This window comes from Cotesia typhae, unplaced genomic scaffold (assembly GCF_013202065.1).
Source record: "Cotesia typhae breed Kobodo isofemale line unplaced genomic scaffold, CoteBio_Ctyphae contig_4, whole genome shotgun sequence".
Classification (NCBI taxonomy): domain Eukaryota; kingdom Metazoa; phylum Arthropoda; class Insecta; order Hymenoptera; family Braconidae; genus Cotesia; species Cotesia typhae.
Window position 1 is genome coordinate 1,826,118 of NW_027423748.1, and position 12,216 is coordinate 1,838,333.

A 12,216-nucleotide genomic window follows, 5' to 3' on the forward strand; every position below is an offset into this window, starting at 1 on the left:
ATAGTCACTGAAATAACACTAATACGAAGAAAGTATAATAAGTGCATTTTACAAAGTCTCAAAAGTTTTTGACATCTATGCAGCTCCAAGACTTAAAATAAGATGATTGATCTTTTTAAGAAAACTATTCATGCATAAAATAGTAATAGTGATATAATAATAATATTATTATTATTATTATCGTTATTTTTTACTAACAGTTACATTTACGCACTTTTAATACTAATATAAATATGCAAATAATAATTCTAATCGTTTAATGATAAAAAAAAACAGCTTTGCTCAACGAGTGACTGATTTTTATTTATTAAAAATATATACCACTTGAAATAGTCTTAATTTATCATGACATTCAAAACATAATACTCGTTGTTTGGTATTTAATAATTATTTATTGAAATAATTGACTTCCGGTATCATGTTTACAGAATCAAATTTTTTTTATACTAACCCGGGAAAAAATGATCAGACCTGACCATGCCTGTTCATGTATGATCAGGCCTGAAATTAGACCTGATCATGCCTGTTCATGTATGACCAGGCCTGAAGTTATACATGATCATGCCTGATCAGTTCTGTTCATGCCTGCTCATATCTGGAGTACTAAATACGCTCAGGCCTGATCAGGCCTGTCCATGCCTGACCAGACCTATCCATGCCTGCTCATGTCTGTTCATGTCTAAAGTGTTAAATACGTTCAGGCCTGTCCATGCCTGATCAGACCTCTCCATGCCTGATCAGACCTGTCCATGCCTGTTCATGTCTGAAGTGTTAAATACGCTCAGGCCTGTTCATACCTGTTCATGTCTATTCATGTCTGACCATGCCTGTTTATGACTGTTCCTCTCTGACTATAGTCAGAGATATGATAAAAATTTTTCTTTGACGAAAAAAATTTTTGGTCATCACAAAAAGTGCAAAATTATTTTTAACATTACGTTTATTTAAATAATTTTGAAATAAAAAATTTATTACATTTTCTATGGGATGTTATGGTCTGCTCTGCTCCTGCCTAATATGAAAATCATTACTTATTATATTATTTAAATAAATGTGATATTATAATGAGATTCGGTTACATAAATAAATTAGGACTATCAAAATATATTATAAAACCAATTTTAACATTATATTTATCATAAACTTATTCGATACTCTATGTACTTCATAGAATTGTTACATCTAATATAGCAGCACAGCAGGCGGGAAATTCAAGGCAAACGGATAACACCAGAGTTAAACAGCATTGAGCATGGTTGGTAGTTGGATGGTTGACCGCTGGTGTTACATCCTTACAATAATATGTAATTATTTTTTTTTTTATTTTATTTTATTATAGAGAATTGCGTACGACTCTATCAAGTACTACAACCATAAAATTAAGCAAAATAATTAATTAAAAATAGTAATGGGTTTTCAGACCTGACCATGTCTGATCAGGCCTGATCAGGTCAATTCATGCCTGATCAGGCATGGTCATTTTTCATGTCTGATCAGGGCTGAAGACTCATGCCTGTTCATGTCTGATCAGGTCTGATCATTTTTTCCCGGGAAGAGATGATAATAAAAGCTGTTGACATACTAAATAATCAATAATACAAAAGATAAATAATTGTGAAAAGCTTGTGTTGCAGCAATTAAAAATTTAATTAATAAAATCCTTTCTATCATACGATCGCAGTCAATTTTTTTACTAAAATTCATAGAGCATGGATGAAAATAATTAAAGCAACCAAATTCAACCACCACACACAGTGTTCACACACTTTATTAGTCGAGTGTAAAAATAATCATCGCGAACCTATTCAATACTTACATGATTAATTAGACGAAATAGAGCTGCTTAACAATCGTAGAGGAATAAAAAGTTTAATTTATTTTATTTTTTTTTATCAAATGTGAAATAAAAAATTAGATTTAAAAATACTTAGCCCTGAGTTTTTTTAACAGAAAATAATTCATCACCCATTGCAAAAGGTCGAGGTCGATCACATTAAATATTGATGTAATTTTTTCGTCCATTAGAAAAAAACAACAGACTGAAATAAGCCGATTTTTACCCAAGAAAATTAATTATTCATTGAAATGATTAATTGCAGATTGATAAATACAATAGTTACAAGATTATTGATAAACGAACAATAGAAAAATTTTTTTATTAAAATCTTATATTTTGCTATTTCAATTAAAAGAAATGTCTAATAGTAAAAATGAAATTGCTATTCATCTGGTACTCAAGCACATAAATTATTTATTTCAAGAGCTAATGTCATTGATTTGGGATTTGAACATTATTAAACTTATAAACTTTTTTTTTTTTGTAATATTAAATATTGACTAAGGGACATTGAGTTATGTATGATTATTATATTTTTTTTTTTGAGTTATTATATTTTACCGTAAAAGTAGTTCATGAGGCGAGATTATTTAAGCGTCGCAGCAACTAACTGGTACTGGTGCAACAACTTCAGGCTCAAAAGCACCATCCACTGCAATGATGTCAATCTTGACTTTCATAGACTATTTATCTGTTGAACATTCGTCACCACAATTTTGCTTAGCCTCTTCGTTGATGCTATTTCTGTGCTTCGTTTTCGTAATCTTAACTTGTTTAGCGATTGCGACAACTGTTTCTGTTATTGAGTTACTTTTTCAGATTTAAAGTCGCCAATTTAGTTTGACTTCTTCGACAGCAGATTATTCTTCAACTTGTTTAGTTTTAGTCTTAATAGCGGGAGCTGATTATTTAACTTCTTCGAATATCTTTTCAGCTTTTAAAAATTTCTTCAGTTTTAAGTAGTGTTCATGTAGATTTATCCTCTACTAATGTAGTCTCAAATTTTTATCAGCTTCAGTCTCTATTTTAGTTTCAGCAATAAGTGCATAGATGTTTTGAATACGAAAATAAAAATTATTTTTTAAATAAATCTTTTGAATTATTGTATTTCTAGTAATACTTACGTTATTTGTAGGAATGACAAATTGTGAAAGTTAACTTATGAGTGTAATTTCCTCATACATTTGCTAACCGGTATAATTTATTTGGTGCACTTATTGTAAGTCCAGACCGAGGGTTATCCTATATGAAGTAAATAATAATATTAATGTTAAAATGTAAGACATAAATTTAATTAATTACCTCACTTAAAACAAAACTTAATTATTTTTTTTGGCCATTAAAAAAAGAACTGAAAAAAAAATTAATTCTTATACATTCATTTTACTAATATAAATAGTAATATACAAAATATTTACCTATTTTGTTTATACATTGTAAACAATTAAATTTATTTTTCTTGCTATCCTGTTAGGTTATTACCGTCACTTCATATATATCCTCTTCAATTATACCAACTTAACTTTATATTTTTTCTTTCTCTCAGTGCGCCTGCGCCTTACATTTGTTGGTGCGCATGCGTATAATATATCTTGCTGTGACGTCACCATGTCGTAATTATTAAATAAGCATAAAAATTATGTTTCATTAATTAACGATAATTAAAAGAAAATAAATAAGATAAAGCACAAAATTCAAATGAACAAAAAGTGAGCAATTTATTGAAAACAAAAAATAATCGAAAGTTCCATTGGTTCACGTACTAAAGGCAAAACAATATTTTGTATTTATAATAATTAATAATAAATTAATTAATTTACAGGGTGAGCAATTTTTGATATGAATTGAGCAATTAATGAGCAATTAGGAGCATTTATTTATTTTATTCTGTCTTTGTGACTCTATGCCAATTTTTTTGTGGTGTCTTGTCATCAATGTTTCTGGTTAATGAAAACTTAAGCTATCGAACTTTTGGATTATTGAAAATTTGGGTATTTGGTAGTATGGGTAATTGAAATTACTGGTGATCGGAATTTTAGGTAATTGAAAATTTGGGTCATCGGGATTATGAGTAATTGGTAATTCGGGTAATAGGGATCTGGGTAATTGGGATATGTCCTATCGGTTACTTTTTCAATTTAAATCAGTCCAATAAACGTCGTCTCATTAATTTCAGTCTCATAATTTTTATTATTAGTGTTATTGTTATTATGACATTGTAGTAAGTAAATGACACAATACACCATGCGCATAATTGTAAGACTTTTCACCTAAAGATTACAATTATTTGAAATCCACTTGATTGGATAACACTGCAACCTATCGGCAACGACCACAAAATCATAGAATGGTACACTATCCAATGGGAATAACCTCTGATTATGATTGTTCATGTACAAAAAACCTTTGTTCCAACTTCAAATTGTTTATTTCTTGTTTAATTAACATTTTTAATAAGCTGAATATTTGTATTCTAAATATTTGCACTGCGCATGCGTCAACTTTACGTTTAAACTTTCAGCGCGGACTTTTGAAAATTATATTGACCAGCACAGTTATTAGAGTAAGTGTATTTTTCTTGTAATTTCAATTATAGCGGTCACAGGACAAAAGGGCAACGTGTAGTTTTTAATAATTTTATAATAAGTTTTATTTTAATAAAGTATTGAAATTTTTTGTTAATTGTTATGGATTTCTTTCTTTTTTTTTTTTTTTTTTTTTTTTTTTTTTTTTTTAATAGTTCGTAGTATTCATGAAAATAGAATTGATGAAAATAAAAAAATGTACATGCATTGATTAACAATTCTCTCGATATTTCTAAAAAATTGAGAATGAAATGAATATTTATTAGTTATTTATTTATTTACTTAATGACATTGATATTGGCTGACGTCTAACAATATTTTTTTAATTATTTGAATTAATTAAATAGTAATTCTTAAAAAATTACACTCGTAAATTTTTTAATTTTTTACACAAGAGATGTGCTTGTCACTATAATTTTCAAAAGACCGCGCTAAAAGTCTATATACGTAAAGTTGACGCATGCGCAGTGCAAATATTTAGAATGCATACATACAGCTAATTAAAAATGTTAATTAAACAACAAATAAAAAATATGAAGTAGGAACAAATGTTAAATATACATGAACAATCAAAAATACAGGCTTGATGACCTAAATTGCTACCAAAATATTAAAAATGCGACAGGGGGGCTAACTTAAAGGTACATTATTAATAAATTCTTTTTAAAATAAATAAATGGAAAACGATGAAATATTGATAGTGAATAATAAAGAACAAACGAAAAGCTGAAAACGTGATAGAAAAATAAAATCAAAAATTCAAAGAAAAAAATTTGGGGTTCTAACTTCAGTGAGCTATCCCGTTGAATCTACAGTTTATGTAGAAATAATTCCAGTGCACTCTGGTGGTTGTAGATGCAAGCTGTGAATTAACTTTTTCAGTGTAGTTGCGTATCTATAGTAAGATTACTACACATTTTTATTTTATCTAGTCTGTGGCGGTGACTTTTCTCCATGAAAAAAGTCAGGATCGAAATTTCTGGGCTTACTATAGTTTGTGCTGATAAAATTTAATAATTTTAAGTGAATTAAATGTTATAATTGATTATAATTAATTAATATCAGTAAAATAGAGTATGATTTACTTTTATGATATATCATTTTGGAAAAAGGAGTACCATATAATTAAATAAAATTTTGCAACCTCGAAATACCATTCTGCTTACAGTAAACACAGTCGGTAGTCTGGCGCTCCGTTTACAACGGAATTTTTGAACGGAACTTGGCGCCAGATTCTACCGAATCTGTGGATCAGTTATCGTATATTCTACTTGTTCGTGATGCAGATTTTTGATAAGGCTTATGCCAGCTGCCGTATATTTAAGCGATAATTCTATTCTTCTGAGATCAAGTGAAATCACTGTTTCTGCGAGTATGCTAGGGGTCGGACTGATTCTATAAGCTCATATTACTAACCTTAGTCCAGTTGTTTGGATAGGCGTTAGTCTAGTAAGTGTAGACTTGCTTGCTGAGCTATATACTATTGATCCGTATTTTAACTTGGATCTGATGATTACTTTATACGTGGTTATCAGTATATCTTTACTTGCACCCCAGTTTTTTGAGCATAGAGCTTTCAGGGAGTTCAGCCGTTTTCTCTATTGATAAACCAGGTTATTTATATGAGGATTCGATTTTAGTTTCTCATTAAAGATTAGACCCAGTAAAAAAAGGCAAAAAGTTGTGAAAAACTGCAATATTGAAACTGCAATATGAATAAGATTTTGTGGGCCCAGATCAAGTATGATTTTTATGTATTTCAATTCACTGAATCTGAATTTGAACGTTAATTAGCTCGTTGAGCTGTCAAAATGTTGTAAAAATAGCAAAAAAACCCCAAACAAATTGCAATAAATCATGAAAAATCTAAATTTTCGAGATAAAAAAATTAGGAAAATGATTAATATCGTTTTGACATGGAAAATCAAAAAGTTTATGCTTAAGCCAAAATAACATTTAAGTTTTAATCTTCTTCTAAGCGAGATCAGACATGATCAGACATGAACAGGTATAATCAGGCCGGAGCGTATTTAACGCTTCATAAATGGACTAGTCTGATCAGGTCTGAGCGTATTCAACGCTTCAGACATGAACAGGCATGGACAGGTATGATCAGACCTGAAGGTATTTAATGCTTCAGACATGAAGAGGTCTGAAGAGGTTTGATGAGGTCTGATGAGGACCGTATTTAACGCTCCAGACATGAACAGGCATGAACAGACATAAACAGATATGAGCAGGCATGAACAGGTCTGATCATTTTTTCCCGGGTATTGTCATTTCTTTTTCTATCAGGGCCAAGCTGTGTTTGAGTGATTCATCCTTGTCTTTCCCTCGCGACCTTAGGACCATTCTGGAAACACTCTGGAAACAGAGTGGCAATGGTTCCATTCTGTTTCCAGAGTGTTTCCAAAGCGTTTCCAGACTGTGTTTGTTACATTTGTCCATCGTGTTTCCAGAGTGAAACCATAGTGGGCTCAGTCGGTAACCAGAATGAATATGTAGTGAAACAATAATGAATACATTTTGAAAACAGAATGTTTTCAGAAAGAACACATAATGATAACAGAGTATTTCCAGAGTGAATACGTACTGTAACCAATATGTTACTATAACGTACCCAGAGTGAATACATTTTGTTATCTTGAAGTTTCCAAAATGGTTTCATACAGAGCCCATCAAAGAACCAGAGTGAATACATGTTGTTATCACAAAGCTCCCCGAGTTGAAACATATAAGAACCATAATGTATCCATAGTCAATATATATAATGATGTCTTAATCACCGTAAAGAGTGGGAGTACTTATGTTACGTATTTAACCCTCCGTTGGTCGCGTCTTTTTAGTTTCTCACTTGCACTATAACGAGTCTTTATAATTTGAGTAGTTGTTAGCTAGCGATTCGCACATAGCGCGACTAACGAAGGGCTAATTTAGATACAGAAAACAAGTTATACGTCCAATAAATATGAAATATAGCCCCATAATTAATTTTTGTTAATCCAACGTTAAACATTTTACTTCCTACTTATATTTGAATTGCATCAAAATTAGCTTAAATTTATTGCTAAATTGATTGTTATGTTTGGGATTTCAAGTTTTTCCGATTACTTAACTTCAAATTCCGTACACAGAAAAAATGGTTTAATTGAGCGAAGAAAAAAAATTTTGACTGAAGAAAATTTTATTTTAAGAATTTGATTTATTTTCAGCTAAGAAGAAAAATTCTGAAAGTAAGAAAAATTTACTTTAACAAGAAAATTTTCTTGGTTTCACATTTTCATTATCTTAGCTCAAGAATATCAATTTCTTCAAAAAAATTTTCTTGAATCAATTTTTATTTTCTTGGCTGAAGGAAACCTTTTACTGTGTATCTAGATTCCCGTTCAGTTATATTCTTTATAGCTATATACATATAAATAGATGTAGCAAATTATACCTAGAAAGAAACAGTTTGTAATGAGTGTTAAAGAATGCTGAAGAAATAATTTAAACTCTTAAATTATAAAATTAACAACTTTATTCAAATTTTTTTATAAATTAAGTTATATAAAAATATAGGAACTCAGGGAAGCATCCAATGGAACAGACAATCAAATAACTGCTGGTACCTGCACACAGCCACCTAAAATTATAACATATTAATTACAAACATAACCTATCTATATTATATAACTAATCTGTTTCCCAACAGTTAGTTTGTTCAATAACATATAATTGTTGCGATTTAATGATCTGAACTGCAGGCTTAATAAATTGAGATTCTTCGATAAAAATTAGGTCATCCAATCTGGTGGTTACTTTGTGAATATGCTTAGTTCCTAATAGACTTCTGACTTGTTGCATGCGTTGAATGAAAATACCGCCTATTGTTTTATTATTGTTGCAAAATTTAACAATTGAAATTATCGTACCAAATTTATTATTTCCATCGAAAATAATACTGTTGTCGAATTTACAATTTTTGTATTCTTACACTCGTATTTGATTCCGTTTAATATCATCTTTTCAAAACATTCCATGTGTATAGGTTCATATCCAAATTTCATCAAAGCATTCCGTTCATTATCTGTCGTTAATCGTGTTATACATTTTCCTACACCTTTCAAGCGATTTTTAGTGTCAATTTTATTGGTTTCCAATGAAACTCTACATTGTTTAGCCATAATTTTTTTGGTTTCAGCTGTTATTGCATTATCGTATAGAGATGTAATAATAAATTTTCGCATGATAAAGCGCATGGCAATTTGATTAACTCGAGCATGAGAACTGCTGACAAAATCCATGATTCTCTTATTCCAGGACTCAAACACGAATGCTTCATGGACCCATATTGGGCCCCAGTTTTTCACAACAGATACCAAGTGTGTCATTAAATGGACATTAGAAGACATATTTATCGTGCCATAATACTTTTGAAAAAGTGATACAAATTTTTTTAATAGAGTAGCAGATCGCTCTAAATTATTGGGCGTCAGGCAGTCACTGTTTAAATGATGAATCGCTTCTGATAAAAGTGCTAGATGGGTTAAATATTTTTTTGGCAAAACTTCTAATAAACAAATTGGAGCATAGTCGAGCCAATTCCGCCATTCTGATGCTTTCCACTTGGGATAAGTTGATATGGACCGTGGTTTTCGTGAGCGACATGACGGTGGTCTGATCGACAATAAAGATTTATCTATCGAGCTCATAGTTTTAGGTGCCCCAATATAATAAGGTGCATTTGTTGTAGTTAAAAGTAACTTTGTTAATTGCTTTACAACTCCGAGAAAAACAGCATGCATCGCTTCAACAACAACACCTTTACTTATGTCGAATAATGGTAGAGCTACTAAAGCTGATATATTTTTTATTCCATGGATCACTTTCTCGGTATCAAAAGCTCGAATCATGTCATTACGTATTTCGGCATCACATCGTTCTTTTTGATAACACTGAGATAATGGATAAATTCGTTTACCACGTCCTGCTGATTTGCCTTTTGCATAACAGTATAAACAACCATATTTTCCGTTGAATTGCTTAATACAAGCTACTGCTGCGCGGGCCGGGGCGTCTAAGCTACATGTGGTGACAATTAATCTTGATGTTACTTCTAAATTATTGTTAGGTTTCCATGTAATTCCATCACAAAATATATTTTGTATTTCTGTGGTAAATGGTCTTAAAAATTATTCATTACTGGATGTGTTTCGTCCACGAATATTGCCGCAAGAAGCATATGTTTCTTTCGCATCTGTGGAGGTAGCTCGTTGATCTGAGCGTAAATCGGCCATGCACTTGATTTAGAAGACTTTGATACATTACATCCATCAGTATTTATAGTTAATGAGAAATTATACCATTCTTCCAAAAATTTTCTAGGTTCACAGAGCGATTTATATTCTTGGCCGTCATAAATATCTTCGTAACCCTCTGGATCTTTTTTTATTCGATGAAATCTATATTTTAACGACTCACTAATGTTGGGTATAGAGAGTAATTCTTGGATTTGTGTTGATAAGCTCAAGTATATGAAGTAACGTAAATTACATTCTAACTTATCATCAGGACCACACGCTTTACATTCACACTGTCTAGTCAGTTTATTAGTTATTTCGCATTTAAAGCCTAAATAGTCCTGACATAAGCGACAATAGTAATGATAGGTAAGGCAATCATCATTGCGATTTAAAAATTTCCATAACCCATCTTTTGTAGAGGGTATTGTACTATCATAATACAACGATTTAATCCATTTCAAGTTATCAAGAGTAGCTGTATACGATAATTGATGTCGGGATGATATAGCTATTTGAGCAAGAACGTGGTCTCTTGCAGTTTTATTACGTTTAGCAATTAAGAAAACACCTGGATTTACTTCATTATCGACGCTGAAAAATGGCTTGTTCGAATTTTCAACTTCACTACAATTATTTGTACTTTCACTTTGATCATCGTGTTCTCCTTTTTCTTCTTCGTCTTCATCATCATCTTCTTCTTCTTCTTCTTCGTCTTCTTCTTCTTCTTCTTCTTCTTCTTCTTCTTCTTCTTCTTCTTCTCCTTCTTCTTCTTCTTCTTCTTCTTCTTCTTCTTCTTCTTCTTCTTCTTCTTCTTCTTCATCATTATTAATATTATAATCATCTTCTTCTTTGTATTCTTCTTCCTCTTCCTTTTCTTCATTGTCTTCTACATTATAGTCATGATGAAATTCATTTTCATACTCTTCTTCTCGATTGTCAGTATCATACATATCTTCAACGCAAACACCATGAGAACTACTAACATTTAGATCGTTGGTAGGTTCGACATCCATATTTTCGGTATGCTCAGAATTCTGAAATGAAACGTAAATACACATAATAAATTCTCATTTTATCAAAACATCATCATAGAAAAAAACAGTACATAGGCACAGCTATGATTGCAACTTTTTCCCTGATTAAAAATACTCATTGAAAGGCGTTGATCAGTAGTCGCTCCATGTGAACAGTATATTTACATTGAAGCAAATATAATTGAAATTATTGAGAATGTACATTCTATCAATTTCAACACTTTTCAATAAAAGAATTCCATCAGGGATAATAAACAAGTTTGCTTTCATTAATGATAATAAATTTTAAGTATTTCAACAAAATTTTTTTTTAATTGCTTATAACGCGTAATATTCATTTATTCCATAATAACAAGTTCATAATACACTAAATTATTAAAAAAAAAAAAAAATAAGTAATGAAAAAATATAAAAATTGATCTACTCATATTAAAAAAGTAAGATTTTGATTAAATTATAATCGTTTCATCTAAAGCATTATTTGAACTATTGAACTATTATTGAACGAATAATAAACATTTTAAAGCAGTAAGAAAATCGAATTCATTTATTGAATGCTTTAACAAATAAGCACCAATAGCATAATATAATTTGGACTACTGAAATTTAAAAAATTAAATCATTTTTGATCTCTACTAATTTTTTTTTATACAAATTTATGCTGGAATAAAACTACATGCAAGTTATTTGAAATGTGTTCATACATGTACATTAATGATGAAAGTCGGAAAAAATATTATTTAAATTATTTCAACTTACTGGTGATCCGAAAAAATGTTGGGGAATAGATGGCCCCTGTCCATCTGGAAACGCCGTCAAATAATTAGCTAGTTTTCTTTTTTGTCTTCTATACACTGCTACCCGAGAATTACTGAACTTCCTCTTCATTATTTATCTGGTGAAAGAATTTATAAATACAAAATTAGTAATTAGAATGACATTGATTGATCTACGCGTAAACGGTAATCAACCCTGAATTTTACAGATAGCCTAGCCAACATTCAAATAGTTTACCCAGGGATATCTATAGAAAAAAAAGTACTAGTAATTTAGAAATGGAGGTTTGTTTAATTACTCAATATTCATATGTGAATAATTTTACAGGTAGTATATTAAATTATTTTTTGTTCAAATAGATTATTATTCAACTATTAAACTTCTATGGAAATATAACCTGCATTTATCTGTACAGAGTTCTACTGCAAAAATTTAAGTAGCATTGATGAAGCAAGTCTCCCACGTTTTTACATTGAATTAAACGGTCAAAATAATAGATGTAACTGTTTAGATATTACAGAAAAACATTCGAAACTGCCATTTTACTTACCTAGCATTCACTTCTATGTTCAATGTAGATTATATAGTCAAAATACTAACAATTGAAAGTACTTTTTATTATTAATGCTTGATTTTTGATTACATGTATTTTCTACAGGACTTTAATAACAGACTGAACAATCTCACAAGTTAGGTTA

The 12,216-nt window shown here is 30.4% G+C and overlaps 1 protein-coding gene and 1 long non-coding RNA gene across 2 annotated transcripts; both read right to left on the reverse strand.

The window, feature by feature from the left end:
• Positions 1-2,228: 2,228 nt before the first annotated feature.
• Positions 2,229-3,661, reverse strand: LOC141527519 (uncharacterized). The gene is made up of 2 exons (XR_012479210.1): positions 2,962-3,661; positions 2,229-2,858 (listed from the first exon to the last, which is right to left on the reverse strand). It is a non-coding gene; the product is annotated as an uncharacterized LOC141527519 (long non-coding RNA).
• A 5,928-nt stretch (positions 3,662-9,589) lies between these two features.
• Positions 9,590-12,216, reverse strand: LOC141527482 (uncharacterized). The gene is made up of 3 exons (XM_074242995.1): positions 12,069-12,216; positions 11,501-11,636; positions 9,590-10,741 (listed from the first exon to the last, which is right to left on the reverse strand). Exons 2-3 carry the CDS (start codon positions 11,627-11,629, stop codon positions 9,590-9,592), a joined length of 1,281 nt encoding a protein of 426 aa, XP_074099096.1. The 5' UTR covers positions 11,630-11,636; positions 12,069-12,216.

Coding starts and splice junctions, on each gene's coding strand:
- LOC141527482 (XM_074242995.1), bottom strand. CDS start 11,629: ATGAAGAGGAAGTTCAGTAATTCTCGGGTAGCAGTGTATAGAAGACAA. Junction 10,742..11,500: donor AACATTTTTTCGGATCACCA/GTAAGTTGAAAT, acceptor GTTTCATTTCAG/AATTCTGAGCATACCGAAAA.